At 37.2% G+C, this 15,611-nt stretch overlaps 4 protein-coding genes across 4 annotated transcripts; 2 read left to right on the top strand and 2 right to left on the bottom strand.

The window, feature by feature from the left end:
• Positions 1-421: 421 nt before the first annotated feature.
• Positions 422-3,547, bottom strand: Rdgbbeta (cytoplasmic phosphatidylinositol transfer protein 1). Its single transcript, XM_076900275.1, has 8 exons — positions 3,312-3,547; positions 2,973-3,121; positions 2,803-2,891; positions 2,675-2,682; positions 2,541-2,612; positions 2,376-2,474; positions 2,012-2,167; positions 422-1,931 (listed from the first exon to the last, which is right to left on the bottom strand). Exons 1-8 carry the CDS (start codon positions 3,360-3,362, stop codon positions 1,680-1,682), a joined length of 876 nt encoding a protein of 291 aa, XP_076756390.1. The 5' UTR covers positions 3,363-3,547; the 3' UTR covers positions 422-1,679.
• A 355-nt stretch (positions 3,548-3,902) lies between these two features.
• LOC143426681 (nonsense-mediated mRNA decay factor SMG8) lies at positions 3,903-7,807 on the top strand. The gene is made up of 15 exons (XM_076900274.1): positions 3,903-4,023; positions 4,102-4,246; positions 4,338-4,612; positions 4,675-4,905; positions 4,983-5,176; positions 5,246-5,349; positions 5,423-5,616; positions 5,696-5,935; positions 6,027-6,230; positions 6,300-6,409; positions 6,473-6,631; positions 6,706-6,916; positions 7,003-7,314; positions 7,382-7,561; positions 7,643-7,807. The coding sequence occupies exons 1-15, from the start codon at positions 3,983-3,985 to the stop codon at positions 7,761-7,763; spliced, it is 2,721 nt and encodes a 906-aa protein (XP_076756389.1). The 5' UTR covers positions 3,903-3,982; the 3' UTR covers positions 7,764-7,807.
• A 1,204-nt stretch (positions 7,808-9,011) lies between these two features.
• LOC143427045 (protein brambleberry) lies at positions 9,012-12,483 on the top strand. Its single transcript, XM_076900863.1, has 9 exons — positions 9,012-9,029; positions 9,104-9,490; positions 9,908-10,093; positions 10,163-10,385; positions 10,463-10,759; positions 10,834-11,046; positions 11,126-11,365; positions 11,461-11,776; positions 11,866-12,483. Exons 2-9 carry the CDS (start codon positions 9,119-9,121, stop codon positions 11,999-12,001), a joined length of 1,983 nt encoding a protein of 660 aa, XP_076756978.1. The 5' UTR covers positions 9,012-9,029; positions 9,104-9,118; the 3' UTR covers positions 12,002-12,483.
• On the bottom strand, positions 12,448-14,051 carry LOC143427046 (uncharacterized). The gene is made up of 5 exons (XM_076900864.1): positions 13,909-14,051; positions 13,614-13,803; positions 12,987-13,095; positions 12,801-12,923; positions 12,448-12,741 (listed from the first exon to the last, which is right to left on the bottom strand). The coding sequence occupies exons 1-5, from the start codon at positions 14,009-14,011 to the stop codon at positions 12,577-12,579; spliced, it is 690 nt and encodes a 229-aa protein (XP_076756979.1). The 5' UTR covers positions 14,012-14,051; the 3' UTR covers positions 12,448-12,576.
• Between the last annotated feature and the right edge of the window lie 1,560 nt (positions 14,052-15,611).

The following is a 15,611-nucleotide window of genomic DNA, read 5'->3' as shown; positions in this document are numbered from 1 at the left end:
TTAAAAGTTCCGACCATTTCTCTGTTAACTTGACGACCCATCTGGCCAATTATTTCGTCTCCGATGAGCAAACCCGATTCGTGGAACTTTGCAACTCTGCAAGTCGGTTTTAATTCCTGTCCCCCTCGCTGGAAACGGATCTGGAGAGGGAAATTAGAGTTTCTACAATTAGAACATTAACGAATTGCTCGGTATAAGGAGAAATAATTAACATGAATTATAGGCAATACTATCCTCGCAAGCAAACATCCCAAACGTAAGCGAAAATGGAGAACACAGTGGCTTTAATTGCACGGTCCTCTATACAGTCGGTTCATGGTCCACAATGGGGCTATTTATTCAGTCAGACATTTTCCACTGATAGCCCGTATTATTATGCTGAAGATTTAATATTGGATTAACCGGCTGGTTGCAAGTTTACCTGCTGAACAATAAAACGTCGGATTTTGCGAGAAGAATGGCTTGAAACGTTTATTTAAATACATACACGTACAATAAAGAGGCAACGGAATACCTCTTTGAAAAAGGAACACAGTTTTAAACGTGCCACTAATGTCGAATAATAATTAAACGGTGAGCATTTTTCAATAATTACATTAGACGCTTTTGTTCATCACGGCCACAGAAATGTACGTGGTTGTAGTAATAATTGTATAGTAATCTCCAGTACTGAGCAGTGTGCGAATTTTGTGCTCCTCCCTTCTTTCATTTTATTATTGTTCCAATTTTTCACTTTTTCCATCTTTCTTGGTCCCAAAAAGTTTTTGGACGCATGATTAAATTAACTAAATGAAACGAAACTAAAACAAGACTTTTATATTCTAAAATTTAAAAATTGGTAGTTTAGACGATTTTTCGATTTAACCTTAGCTTCCATGATCCTGTATAAACAACCTGCTTCCCAATTAAAAAATATTACAACTACCCTACTAATACAAGCTTCATTATCGAATCAAGAAAGAGAACACAATCGATTAGTGCCATGAGAAAGTTCGTAATTAACATCAAGAAACGGTACTCGTGTTTATATCCGCTGTGCACTCAGAATGCAATTCGTGTTACAATTATTAACAATCCTTACGCTAAATGCTACCTCACTTGGCTTTTTACATCTCATTACGTCGATTACAGTGTTTAAGCCGGTGAATACAAATTGGTGCTTTCCTTGACTAGGTCTAAGCTTTGCTAAACAGTATATTACGCTTATCATTCGAGATTTAAGACAATTTTGCATACAATGCATCCGCAAACAAAAACAGTAACGAATGTCATGGTACAAGAAACCCATGCCGCTTTTAGAATACTGCTTTTTCGCTCCCACTCCCTAGACTGATTAAACTATAAAAATATTTAACACCGTATAGACAACTAAGATTCTTTGTTCTATAACTTTGCGTAACAATGATTCTCAAAAGAAACGCAAAGCAGGAACTTAAAGGCGCCGAACACGTTGAGATTCGTATCGCGACATGTAAGACATGTATCGAAACAAATTTCAAAGTGCATACAAGTGTCTTAGTATCACTATCAGTTTATAACAGATTATAATGTGAATATACACATAAATACATATATATATATACACACAAAATTGAAAATGCCGATGTTGTATTTGCACAATTTTAATTAGGTTCCCTAAATAGGCTATCAAAATTAATCTAATTCCTCTAGAACATCGGCTATGACCAAGAGAACCACGATCGAGTGGACTGCGTGGGAGATTTGGACAACGGAGAAGATGGCATAGATGCAGTTGGTGTTGTAGGCTCAACTGGTTTCTCATAACTCTGATTTCTGAGCCTCACTTTCTCATTGGTCTCAGCTTGCATCTTTTGCTCGTACCGTCGAACATCTTCTAATGTCATATTGTACCATTCGTCGATCCACGCGAATGCTTGACGATGACCCAATAATAAAATATCCCTTATACACTGTAGATATACAAATAAAAATGATACTAAGTCGTACGGTTTACGATTTAAATTCGACGATTCTTCGTAAAGATAATTACTCTATGAATGAAGTCTTCTACTCGAGTTTGCATGCCCCAAACTTCAAAAGAGGCATGAACTAATTTGTAAGAACACATTATAGGTTGCATAGTGTCCCTCCATCCCTCTACCAACGGACCTCGACCAGTTATTTTAGATTGAAAAAATTTGGGGTCCTACAGTAAAAATATTCAGTAATAAATAACCATTCTTAATGAACCAAGTAGCTCTTATATCGATATATAATTCATAACATATGAAATATTTGTCCAAGTATTCACTGTCTCTTTAATGCATTGCATATTGTTTACCTACAGTATACTTTACAAAAAAACACAGAAGTCGTAGGAATCAGACATTTCATATGCTACTACCTAATAATACCTCTTCTTCTTTATAGTGCTTTGCAGAAAGTTCGTCATACGCAATGTCTACAAAATCAACCTCTCGATGAATCAACTCGATAGGAGTTAGACCTAAACACTGTATCAAATACGATGTGAATGAAAGAAATCCTTGAAAAAGTTAAGTAACAATTGATTTACATACATTCTCCGTGCATCCATTATTGTCCTCGTATCGTGTTCTTATCGATATGTGAAATTTTGGAATAAACGAACACTGGAAAACAAGATTTCATATAGCGAAAGAGCTCACACAAATTCCACAACATTGATACTTACAGTGTACTCTTCATTGACCACGAGTAACATAGAAAGAAAATACGATATTATTAAATTAGATTCTAGTTTATAAATACCAAACATTTATGGATTCTGTTCGACCAAATACTAACTACGCTATAATGTACCTGTAATGGTATAAGGATAATAATTCCAAGCCTTCTCTGTAACATAGAATATTCGTGGAATGACCGATTGAATCCAATACGGCAATTTACTGCAAATAAACACACAAATAGGAATTGCCAATCGCTGAACTACGCTAAACATCAAAAATAGACAACATCATAAAGATCACCTAGATAAATGAATTCTTTTCTCCGTGTATTGGCCTTTCCCATGTTCTGGATGATCACATTCTATGTTCTCAACCACTTCGACTCCTTCATCGTCGTCAGATTGTTCGTGACTATGTCGGGCAATCATATAAAGTTGTCCTATACGATACTACAAGAACATTGTCCAAGATCAAAACCCTTCGATGAACAAAATCAATCGGGTCAAGGTTTCAAATAAATTTCAAAACTTAGAGAGCCAATGCTAGTTGATAAAATCGACGATCAGTAATTTTTAATTTTGCAACAAGCATTTATCGAAAAAGTACAGTGACAATGAAGATTTGAGAAGAATAAATTACCTCTTCCGTGGTAAGCGGCATGCATATGCGGTATTCCTTCGTTAATACCATATTGAGAATGATCGATTTGACAACCTCTTACGATAGCATTAAATTGGTACACGCTGATGGAATTACGACTCTCTATCCGACAAATAAATACCAAATTCGTGATATTGTCATGTAAATAGCAACTTTACTGACCAAGACGATGAAACGATAAACAATCGAATAGAGTGAAGTTCGCCCCACGACATTCTCAAATCGATAACGAGCCTGATCTGAAGTTGAAGAAATTATCGATAGTTATCGACAATTGTATACGTACATATCGATAACAATCGATTATCAACGATAATCGACGTACAAACGTTTGTTTATCCACATTAAGTTTCACACAAACAAATGACAAATACTATCAATTAAAAAACGCAGCTACATTAAGTATTTAACGATCGATTAGAAATAATACACAAATTTTAATAAAGTCTCGTATTTTTATAATCTTGAAAAAGATTTCGACTAATTAAGGTTATTTTATTATTTAATTATTTTATTGATATTAATATGAAATGTTGCTATTAATTAAATTATTATTTAGTTATAATATTTTTTGAAAGGCACTGATTGTACTACCCATTTATTATAGTGTACAATGACATAACCTCTGCATCGATAAAAACAAATAAACAATGCGACCGCAAAAATTTCGACTTCCATGCAACACAGGAAGGTATGGTATACATTTTTTAAATAATCTTTACAGTATAAGAAATGAACACCTATTTTTCAAATAATAACCATTTTCTAGTTTTGCGCATACAGACAAAAAAGTAGTGATCGTGTCTGTATTTGGAAAATCGCAATACCGTATGAAAGGATGCAAGACCAGCATGCTCAGTTCCATCCTACAAGTGGGGCTGTTGGATGAACCAGAAGTGGATAAAGAGTCATTCGTAAGAATCTGAGACAATGGACATTCTTGTCTATTACATTTCTCAAGAATAAACGTAATTTGCATAATGATACAAACGAAATTATTTCTAGTGCGAAATTGAAGGATACTATGACTCCAAAGATAGAACTATATACCTGCATTTAAGAGGATTATTAGACACGCATACTCTTCTGGCGGAGTATGATAGATTTACGGAAAAACAGGACTGTAAGGATTTCCTTAGTGTCTGGGCACATATGAGAGACAAATATGCTAGAGCACTGCTTGTTCTGTTTCACATATCACATATTATTGTCCTTACTCATCCGACTCACACGTTTGATTATAGTTACGTACACTTATTTCGTGCCATGGATATCGTAAGGTATAAATTAATCTTCCTAAAAAAGAGTACTATTTCACAATTTTATAAATGGAACTTTTTAGGCAAAAGGTTTCACCACAGCTCTCCGATGTTCTGAGCTGCGTTTACAATCTACCCAAAGATTGGATTTCTAATGTTAGACCCTGTTCTCCACGAGTTTTGTTTTACTTCGAAACTTGTCCTGCTGTATTTCAAGATGCAGCCAGTGGAGCCAATATCAAGAAGTTAGAGCATTCCTTGGAAGATCAGATTTATCAAGTGTTGAGAAAAAATCGTATAGTAACGAATATCAGGTAAAAAAGAATATTTAAACTACAAACGTTAACACTGTTCAATTTTATCTAAAAAGATTGCATCATTGAATTGTCAGTTCGAACTCTCTGTTCGCAATTCCGGCGAACCAAGAGTTCGTCTATGTACACACTGGTTCGACCGAGTCCAGAGATATTCTGGGATACATGGCGAGAAAGCTCATACAGAGTTGCAAAGTTAGCTCTGGCGGAAGTACTTCGAGAAGTTTAGCTAGCCAAGATTCTAATATTCAAATGGAGGACACAGAAACTGGTAACTAGAATAGCAAATTAAGATCAATGCATCAATGTATCACAATAATAATTTTTCGTGTATTCGCAGAGACTCGTTCGTTCAGATCGTTTCTACAACAACATATAAATCTGGCCTTTGCCAGAGGTTTCGATGACAACGTTGGAAGACACTCTGTGCCTGCATATTTCGAGGTCAGATTAATTCAGGTCTTAATTCAAGGCATAACAAAAGGCTTGTACAATAATTTTATACCTCTGCTATCAGATACCTAACGTCACAACATTCTGCGAAGTGGCGAACAAAGTGTATGATTACTTTATTCATGGAACGGATAAGGAGTTACTAACACTGCACAGTTTATTGGACACTGATGTGAAGTTCAGTAAAAGCAGATGCAGTAAAGTGCTTCCGCGAGCCCTGCAGACATACCAGGACAATCTACCTCAACATTACACAAGGTGTGTAAAAAATTCCTGTTCCGTACAAGAGAGAGTATAAGAAAATCTACACGAAATATTCTCTTAACGTCTATATCAGAGCATATCATGAGACGAAACTGGCTCATGCGATGGCGGTTTTCGAGATGCACGCACGAGGTCCTCTGTTTGAAGAATTCAGCGAGAAATTGCAGGCCGAATGTGAGAAACACTGGAGATCTGGGAGGCAGATGTGTGAAGTATTGTCTCTGACAGGAAACCCTTGCACGAACCCAATACACAGAGGCGGAAGCGAAGGCGCTGGTGGCGGGGAACAAGTGGAGCAAAGAGACAACGACAAGTACGTGTCGCTTGGAATTTGATTTATTATGTCCCATTACGCACATTTTGCATATTATGTAATCCTATCACGAGGTTGTTTCGCTTCGCAGCGATTTGCCAATTAGGGAACATTGCAGTGGAGTTCGATACATTTGTGCGTGCAATTGTGGTCGTTGCCAGGGTCCAAGAGAGGATCCATTCAGTTTAAGACAGGCTAACTGTGATTACTTTCAAATGCTAGCTAAGCAATGTGGTTGCGCGCAACTGGAGAGCATACAGTTTCCAGTTTTCCAACCAAGCACTCACAATTATAGGTAAACTGTTACTTTCTATCCTTTTCATCTTTCGAGAAGTTTAAGTAATTATATGCATTCTTGTTGTAGGCCAGCACAACTGTTTTCTACTAAACGAAAGGAATCTTTCAGTCACACGGAGTCTTCTACACCTCAGGGTAACACCCAGGCTTGCAGCCTCGGAGTTAACACCCTAAATGGTATTTTTATATCGTCATCTACTATCGTCTGGAAATGTAATGTATTTTCTATATTTTTTTCAGACGATATTCGAACCCCTTATGGAAGTGGAGGTCAGTCACCTCCAACGAGCGAAACTAACGAAGAAGTTCCTAAACTTAGTAGTAAAACCAGTTTAACGCCTAGCGATGCGCATAAGGTTGTAATTGAAGTATCTGATAGCGATGCAGAAAATGCGAAAGGTAGTTTTTCTTCTAAAAATTGATCAAAACGTTACGTTTTGAAGAAAAAATTTAAATACCTTTGAACTGTGCAGAAAAATCCCTGGTCAGGCAGCCCTCAACTACGGAATATTTACCGGGAATGCTGCATACGGAGTCACCAGCCGGTTTATTGCCGCAATTTTCCAGCTGGTCTTTAGTTTGTCTTGGACCAAGTAGTTTATACTCCCACAATTTAGGTTTACAACATCAGACTGGCGTTTTATCTACTTCCGCTTTTCTTCTGCCATGGGACGTGACTGTGAGGTAGATAAAAGGAACAATATATAATTAAAAAATGATCTCTATCATCGATCTAGATATTTAATATTTCTGAATTAATTTTTCATCAGACTAGAGCATCAGAAAGAGAGAGGTTCTCTGTGGCCTACCATAGGTGACCACGGAACCCATAGCTATTGTCTCAGAGGGAAAAATTTTCAGAATATGAACACTATTCGCGGTCGAAAGTCGAAGGGTGGAAAAGAGTTTGTAGTGAAGATATTTGTTGGAGTGGAGTATGAATGTCCACGGGGGCATAGATTTATGGCATCCGCGCCAGATAAGGTTCTGAAGGCTACTGGAAATGGTATTGTAAAGGACAGTGGGAATAAAGTAACATCTAGTACTGCAGATATGCCGCTTTATTTCCCATGTCCTTGCAGGTACGTGAATACTTCAAGAATAAACGTTAGCGAAGAATGTTAAGTTCTTGCTTTACTGTATGTTCAGGCAAACGAAGCCACTTATAGCTCAGCTAATGAGAATTCACGTGGTGACGCCAAAAGCACCGGTCCACGTCACATTAAATCCCAGAGTACAGCCTGGACCCGCACCTTGTCCAATTTTCGTCACTGGCTGCGACGAGCCGATAAAATTATCCCAAAGTGCCTATTGGGTTCTAAGATTACCGTATCCTTTCTAAAATCGATACCTTATGTTGTTTATGTTACGTGAAAAATTGAAACATATTTTCCATTAACGAAAACTTAGATACGTGTACATGGACGAGAAAGGACCATACTTGGCGCCAAAGGAACCGGTACCAACATCACACGGAAGACTACTAGCGGGAATGTACGGAATTAGCGAAGTACTTCCGGAAAAGAAATGAGATCTCGTTCAATTTTTTTTATTAAAGAACGACTTGTATGAAACTTGTAATTATACCTTGTAAATATACAATAAAAAAATGCATTTAACTTGTTACTCTCGATTCAGATTTATAGTAAAAACGAATTTTTACTATGATAATATAATTGATTCAAATTTGTTCAAATATTCAGTGCAATTTACGAAGCCATTTTGAAATGGAACGTTACAATTGAGAGGCCATTATAGATGATCTATCGAAACGACATACTTTCGACGATTATTGCTCTTTAATTGCAAAATATTATACATCTCGCTCTTCAATTAAACTTTTAATGAAAAATACATCGCATTCCTCAAAATAGTAAACGAATTCCACTTTCATATTCGAAAAGAGTACGACTAAACTCTAAAATTTGTCGCGATATATACGAATCAATTCGTAACTATAAATTACTTATTCAAATTGGTATTTAAATACATAACTTACCAAAATTAAATTCAGAATGCTCTTTGGTTCTCCTTCGACACTTCGAACGCTGTTTTCAACGTCAATGAATTGAGAAAACTATTAATTTCTGGACGAGCTTGCGAAGGAAGATACTTACGATACAGCTTGTGGCGCGAGAATGATCTGCGCAAACGGTTTCTCAGCCGGTAAGTATCCTGATTGGTCCATTCAAAGTTCTGCGCATCTAATGTAGCAAAATGCGGACTTCTGATAGGCTGGCACTTAATTCATGCTCTACAAAAATTAGAAACGTTCGAACTCTTATTTATGCAATAAAATTCATCAAATAGCGTATGCAGATTGCACTCGAGTCACGCATCGTAATAAATCCTTTGCGATCGTTTAAATCAACCCGTGATTGGATCCACGATCTTTAAATACGCGATGCACTTTCGATCTTCGAATTTCTCCGCCATTGCGTTGCAGCGCTTCGTCCGTTACAAACTACAATTACGAAGAGAAAAAAATAAACACTTGTCATCGTGTCTCACCTGTGGAGCAGCTATTTTTGTTCTTCGCTAATGCTGCGAAATTTTCGATGGCATGAATGAAACGGTCGATTTTCTGAACGACGAGAGCATTCTCTGGCTTGTTGGTCGGTGAAAGTGATCGCCAAGCGTCCATCGCTTGTTTAACATTGCGAACAATACTGTTTGTTTGTATCTGACAGTGCATCGCGATAACTTTAGTTACGTGATCCTGCTGCAAGTTTATAATAGCTTGATCAAGTCATTATTAATGTAATTTTGTCTTGGGCGGAGGCTATCCTCGCCATATGTACGTTTCGATTAATTTAAGTTTAGTTACTGTTAAGTATCCATGAGAAGTTTGTTCAATACTTTCAATTTCAGACAAGCTGGTACAAAATGAGGCACACATGTTTGTCGGTTCTCTTTCTTGTGGCGATAACTTGTCAAGGGAGCTGTGCTTCCGTGTTCGGATGGTTTTGGAATAAGGACACGGATGACACTACTGTGATGGTAGCAGATGGTGTTCCCTTGGTTTCAATTCCATACGAATCGATGACAAAGGATGAGAAGTTTCTTCAGGAGGCATCGAAATTTACTAATATCCAGGTCTCCTCACCTTTGGAGACTTGCCAGCATAAAGTCATCATAAAAATTAAAACTTCCTGCTCTGAGATGACTGAAGAGCAGCTGGCAAAGCTGAGTGTTAATCTATTGAACTGCCAATCGGCAGTGGAGGGTAGGAAGATGTTTCCTTGCACCGAAGAGATGGTAAAAATATTTCTCTATTAATCTTGTTGATAGTTAAATATAGTTACAACACGTGATTTTTCAAACTTCCAACTTTGTAACTGAATGAAGGAGTAGATTCAGCTATTCAAACACATTACAGTTCACTGTATGTGAAATCACATATGGAAGGGTGGTTTGAAGCATGTTCAGACTTGCCAGTTCCCCCACTTAGGCAATATAGGGGACCACCACTAAGGTCTCCTTACTTTAACTTGTACAGTACAAAGTATTCTCTCTTTCTGTGTACATATCCAACAGATAAATTTTGCAAGCTTTAATATGTTAATTTTAATTAACTGTACACGTGTAGAATCAGTGGAAAACATTGTACAGCAATAGATATTCATTTTATCAGAGGATTTGTGAAGTAAGTATTATATTTGTGGATTTTTTCAGTCACTAAAGCAATGCACCACAGACATGGATGCAGATATGTGGAATGCGTATCATTTAATAAGTAACAGAGCTAGGGCAGTTTGTTATGCAGCCCGTGGTACTCAATTTCGTGCTCTTACAGAGTTGACTGTAAACAAACTGATGCAAACCGCTCATACCCAAATTAAAACCCTAAGTTCTTTGAAAGTGAGTGTACATACTAATAGAAATCAATCTTATTACTACACTTGTACATAATCCCATTAATTAATACAGGAAAGTCAAGATCGTCTTGAGCAGCAAACTACAGAAGCGCTATCAAATTTAGCTGAAGGTAACAAAGCTTTATTGGAACAACAGAGGCATTTGAGGAACGCGCAAACATCGGCTCATAATCTCGTGACGACAAATCTGCGGGAATTGAATAACGAGAAAGCCCTGATTCGATCTGGACACGCACAATTAGCTGCAATGACGGACGACATAAGAAAAAAATTAGGTAACCATCCAAATAAACCAGGAGCGAAGAATATCTACCATTATTTGATTAACTGAGTCAGTGTTTCTTTTTTATAGAGGAGGCGAATAAAAAACTAGAAGAGCAGGTCTTAGAACGTAACGAAAATCATAGAGAAATACTGGAGGATCTAATGAATATTCAAGAACAAGCCCAGTTAATCTGGGACAAGATAGAATCGAGCACGAATAGAATATTCGCGCAACACGAGGAAGCACTTATTCAGTACGAACAGACTGTAGAAAAATTGGGACAAATTAATAATACTATCCAATATATTTGGAATATGACAAATACCATGCGTGCAGAGGTGGACGATAAACTTAACTGGTTAACCAACTACATCGGAGACACTGGTGATTTAAAAAATACGAAAAATATTGCTCAAGTTAATGATCAAATAAATAATTACATTTTTGTTCTATTTCAGGAGAGCAGATGTATAGAATGTACCGCATAGGCTTACATGTTGTTTATTTATTGTCGGCCATGGTGATTGCAGCTTTCCTCCATGCACCACTGCTAACTAGAATTACCATTCTGGGAATAGTGCCATTAAACTTGGTATCTTATTTGAAACATGGGATGGATGCATGCTTGGACTTTGTATCGATTAGCGTATTGATATTTCTAATTACAATGAGTATGTAATGCTGCATAAAAGAAAAATATTTACCAACTCTTCGAACAATTTTTAAACGATTTTAATATTATTTCTGTAGTGCATTTTTTGATGGTTGGAATTCAACATTTATTCGCTCCAAAACCGAGAAAACGAGCAGAGCCAGTACAAGTTATCAATCAAAATGGCCACATGAATGGCAATGCGCAACAATACGTTTCCTCTTCCTACACCAATCTACAAGCACCACAAACGCCTTCGCTACCATTCTACATAAAAGTGAAGAGGAACATGCGACAATTTTATAATTTCATCCGCTACCAAATAAATCGTTGTATGAGTAAGTTAAGAATAGTTACAGATACCTTTTGAGAAGGATGATTTTTCCGACCGCATAAGTTAAGAAATGCTCTTCTATAACGAATTGTGTTTCAGGGAATCTTAACTCTCTAGTACAGTCAGCAGCTTCGTGGACTAAACAAAGTTTTACGCAGCGTGAGGAGCTGTCCTGTTCGTACACATCGTCAAGGAGAAATCGCGAGGATGTTGTGCACAACTATGAACAAGAATTCCCGAGTATGTCCGAAGATATCACCGACTTCGAACATTCGAATTTAATAGAGGAAAGAAACACGAGCATGGATGAATTTGAAAATGTGGTCGATGCTAATGATCTCAGACGAAGGTTGAGAAGATTAGAGGGTTCTGTCGCTAGATCCTCTTATTCTCGACAACAATCGCCATCCAGGAGGTACATGAACTGCATACAAAAATTTATTTAAAAATATATGATTCAATCCTGGTATTGAATTAGTAAAAAATGAAACTTTCTTGCTTTAGCATTACTCCGTCAGTTGCTTCGAGAGTTCTATGTAACGCTATAACAAGAAGCGGAAGGAAGTGTCGGTTACTTGCGTCGAATGGAAATAATTATTGCGGCAGACATTCTGCTGGGACCTCAATTATGGGCGATTGAGGAATTTTATAGACATTCAATAGTGAGTTAAACTTAGAAGCTAAATAATAAGTTAGATAAATGTTTTACGAATTGTACAATCTATCTAATTTTATAAATTATCTACGGCTTTTCATCTAAAAACAGTGCCTTCGAAGAGTTGCCTTTAGCCGCAGTAAATATATTTACATAAATTGTAAATTATTTTTTCTAAGATAGAAAAGAGAACAAAATGGCAAAAGACAGAATTGTAGATAATTAAAGTTCTACGCACGATTAATGTTTATATAATACTGAAACGAAAAGACTAAATATGAATTGTATAATTTTAAGCAGCTAAATTGCTCACAATATTGTTGGATCGATATATCCAGTACTTAATTATATGACATGAGAGGAACATGTATATTGTAAGTTAGTTATATATGTAAGAACCTAATCATAAATTATTTTTATAATTTCTCGAATTTGCTGTAGCGTTAATAACAATAAAATAATCACAACCTACTTGTTGTTTTATTAAAAAATATCTACAAATAAACTAATTAAATGAAAATGTTTCACAAATAATAAATTGGCGTCAAAGCAAAACTTGGCTACTCACAAACCGCCATATTATATTGCGTGCAGACTGCATTGGTTGATAGCTCCAAAAATTTTGAGCTTTTGTCGAGGCCAGTCGCAGTCACTAGATCGTGCAAATTACAGTAATTTTTACCGTAATCAAATATCCTGAACCATTCGTTTGACACGGATTCTCCCTTTAATAATAAAAGTATTCTAATAAGCATTTATTTCTTTAATAAATAGTTAAACATACCGTTGCCACGCAGGTTTTGTTAATTTCCTCAAAATCAATTTTTATAGTCTCCATAACTCTTAAATTGGAAGCTAGATGCACAGCTCTGATTACATTACTTTCATTTGGCTTCGGTTCTTTAAGCTGTAGGATGAATCGAAGTTAAACAAACTTGGCAAACATTTAACAGACGAACATTTCTTTTACCGTATACAGGCATTTGCTACCACGCGGTCCACAATTCATGCAGGATGACCAATTAAGTATCTGAGATCTGAACTTCTGCATAATGTACATGCAAGAATCTCCAAATTTCCTGGCCAATTAAAAGTGACAGAGGAATTATTCCAATGCAGTTTATCTAATATACATATAATCGAAACGCAAGAAGTAATTAAAAATAATAGAAACATTTCCATGTTCATATACGAAAGCGTACGAAATCCATTTAATATAAATTGACTGTTTCGTTCATGAAAATTTATTGTCGTCTTTTGGCAGCGTTTGGAAGTTCAAAGGGGTGCACCGAAATAACACGCGACGTTCTCATGGGCTTGAAAAGTGTAGCTCGTATATTTTTCAAGCGGTGTCGTCCAGCCAAAGGAAAATATACGAGCCTTACCGACGCTGGCCAATATTGAGTTTCTCTATGCGCAGGATTTGTTTGCAGAGTAGACGTTATCTTAGAACAGACTTTTTCCAAGCTTTTATGAGAGATCAGGCAAAACATTTATGCTTTACTAATGGAATTTTTTCTATTAGATACGAACACGAAGAACACGAGTGATCCCACAGTAACGAACACGATATTTCGAATGGAATATTAATTGATACCATTTCACAATGCACGAAGCGTGCATGGGATAGGGGAACACTAGGTAGATCCAAATGACACACACCAGGAGCAATACCAATCCAGTAACACAGTAGGTGAAATGCTTACAACCTGGACATTTTTCACATTCGTCTGTAACTATTATTGGAGGCGAGTCGTCCTCCTCTTCTAATTTGATTTCACTTGGACCTTGATTGTTTGGAGAACAATGTCAGTAACCATTAAAACGCTATAAATCAGATGGATATTCGATTCGTGTACTATCAAAGTAAAATTAGAGAAATTAAAGAAGACCATTTTGTTTTCTCGTTGCAGAGTTGTTCTGCAAGTTCATGAACCTTTGGCTATCATCTTGAGAGTAAGGTGGTGGCCGTTTCGACATTGACCTGAGCTCCATGTACTCTTTGTACGGTGTTCCGACCTTTTTAACGCTTCCCTTCGTCCTGACCATCACAAATCATCTTTCAGTGGTAAGGAGGAAAAACAGTGGTCTAACGGCTTCTGAAATCTGTCATAGAAAATGATAACATACGACTGTCGCATCACATTCTCAGATAACTTTGTTGCACACATCGTTATCACGTATCTATATTACAACATGCCAGAAACTGTTTTAATAGACGACTCGATATTAAATTTCGATTTTTTGGTAAATGCAGATGGTGTCAGATTAATATCGAATGCATCAGAAATATTATATCGATTGATAGATGCTTTTGGGAGGTCTCGATTTCCCACGAGTGTAGATTGAATAACTTTTCCCATCTTCTTTTTACCGAGTTCGCTGACGCGTACTCTGTATCCGTAATGAATACTATCTTCCAAGATACGACTCATAAATGGACGCATCCCAACTACTTCTTTTCCTTTTTCTTCGCTCGAATACTGCTTTTTACATCCTCGTGATCAACCTCGTCGCTGGCTTATCGAACAGCTTCCTCGCGTCTTAATAGAAAGAATTTCATCATTTCTCTCCTTAACTTAATTCCTCTATGCGGTCGTCGTTTCGTATCGAAGTTTTCGTCAACTGTAAAAGAAGAAAGACGTTAGAGGGGTCGTCTGACAACGTGACACGCTTTGATGTTCCCTGACACTGCGATGCATGTACAAATGTATTTCTTTGAATCGAAAACCGTGAGGCAATACCGCTGGTTCCGATCCGGATTAGTAAATTAGTCGAAAATAGTGCCCGTGACCGTGCACGTTGACGAAAACGAAATGGAAGAAACCTGACAGGCTGACGGATGATTCAACGGTGTCGCGACCGTTCCTTTGACAATTCGTGAGACAAAAGACCTCGTTTAGTACGTCAATTAAGTAGGTGGAGGAATTACTTTTCAGTGCAAGCTTGCATTGCAACATTTTGGCAAACTATACTTGGCAATATTGTTCTACTTAATATCTTGGTATTGTCCATCGTCTAGCCTGGTTATTATTCTCAATGCGTCGCATCCTTAGCTGGGAAAATGACTTTTCTGTAACTGTACGACGACTCAGTCGATAAAACAGTGTTGAAGAAACTACAAAGAGAAGAGGACAGCGATGAATAGTTGGTTTCTTCTTTTAATAAAGGCTGACGCAAGGAGGTGAAACTTGTTCGTACGAGACTGAGCTGCGAGAAACGACAGATCAACGAGCCGTGTCTTGACTTATGGCCGATTGTTCGGGGGGCAGAGAAGAGAGGCAGAAGAAAAGATAGTGACTTCTGCGAATGTGGGTCAGTAGAGACGAATGAATGCGTGCAGTGTTTTCCTGTTTACCCACACCCACGAACACTGTCATTTTACGTGTGTAACGCAAATTGAACGTCCTTGATAAGTGCTTCACCGCAAAAAGTCTCTGCAGAAGGTGGCTCCTCTTCTTCCTCTGAAAACGAAACCATATTCGAGCATTTGTAACGTTCTACTATCATTGAATAATTCATAACAGAGGCAAATGTAACATTGGAATGTTTAACAGAACGTTCGATGAAAATGTAACGAAAATTAACAGGAAAT

Source organism: Xylocopa sonorina, chromosome 9 (assembly GCF_050948175.1).
Source record: "Xylocopa sonorina isolate GNS202 chromosome 9, iyXylSono1_principal, whole genome shotgun sequence".
Classification (NCBI taxonomy): Eukaryota; Metazoa; Arthropoda; class Insecta; order Hymenoptera; family Apidae; genus Xylocopa; species Xylocopa sonorina.
This window is presented reverse-complemented; position numbering and strand designations above follow the sequence as displayed.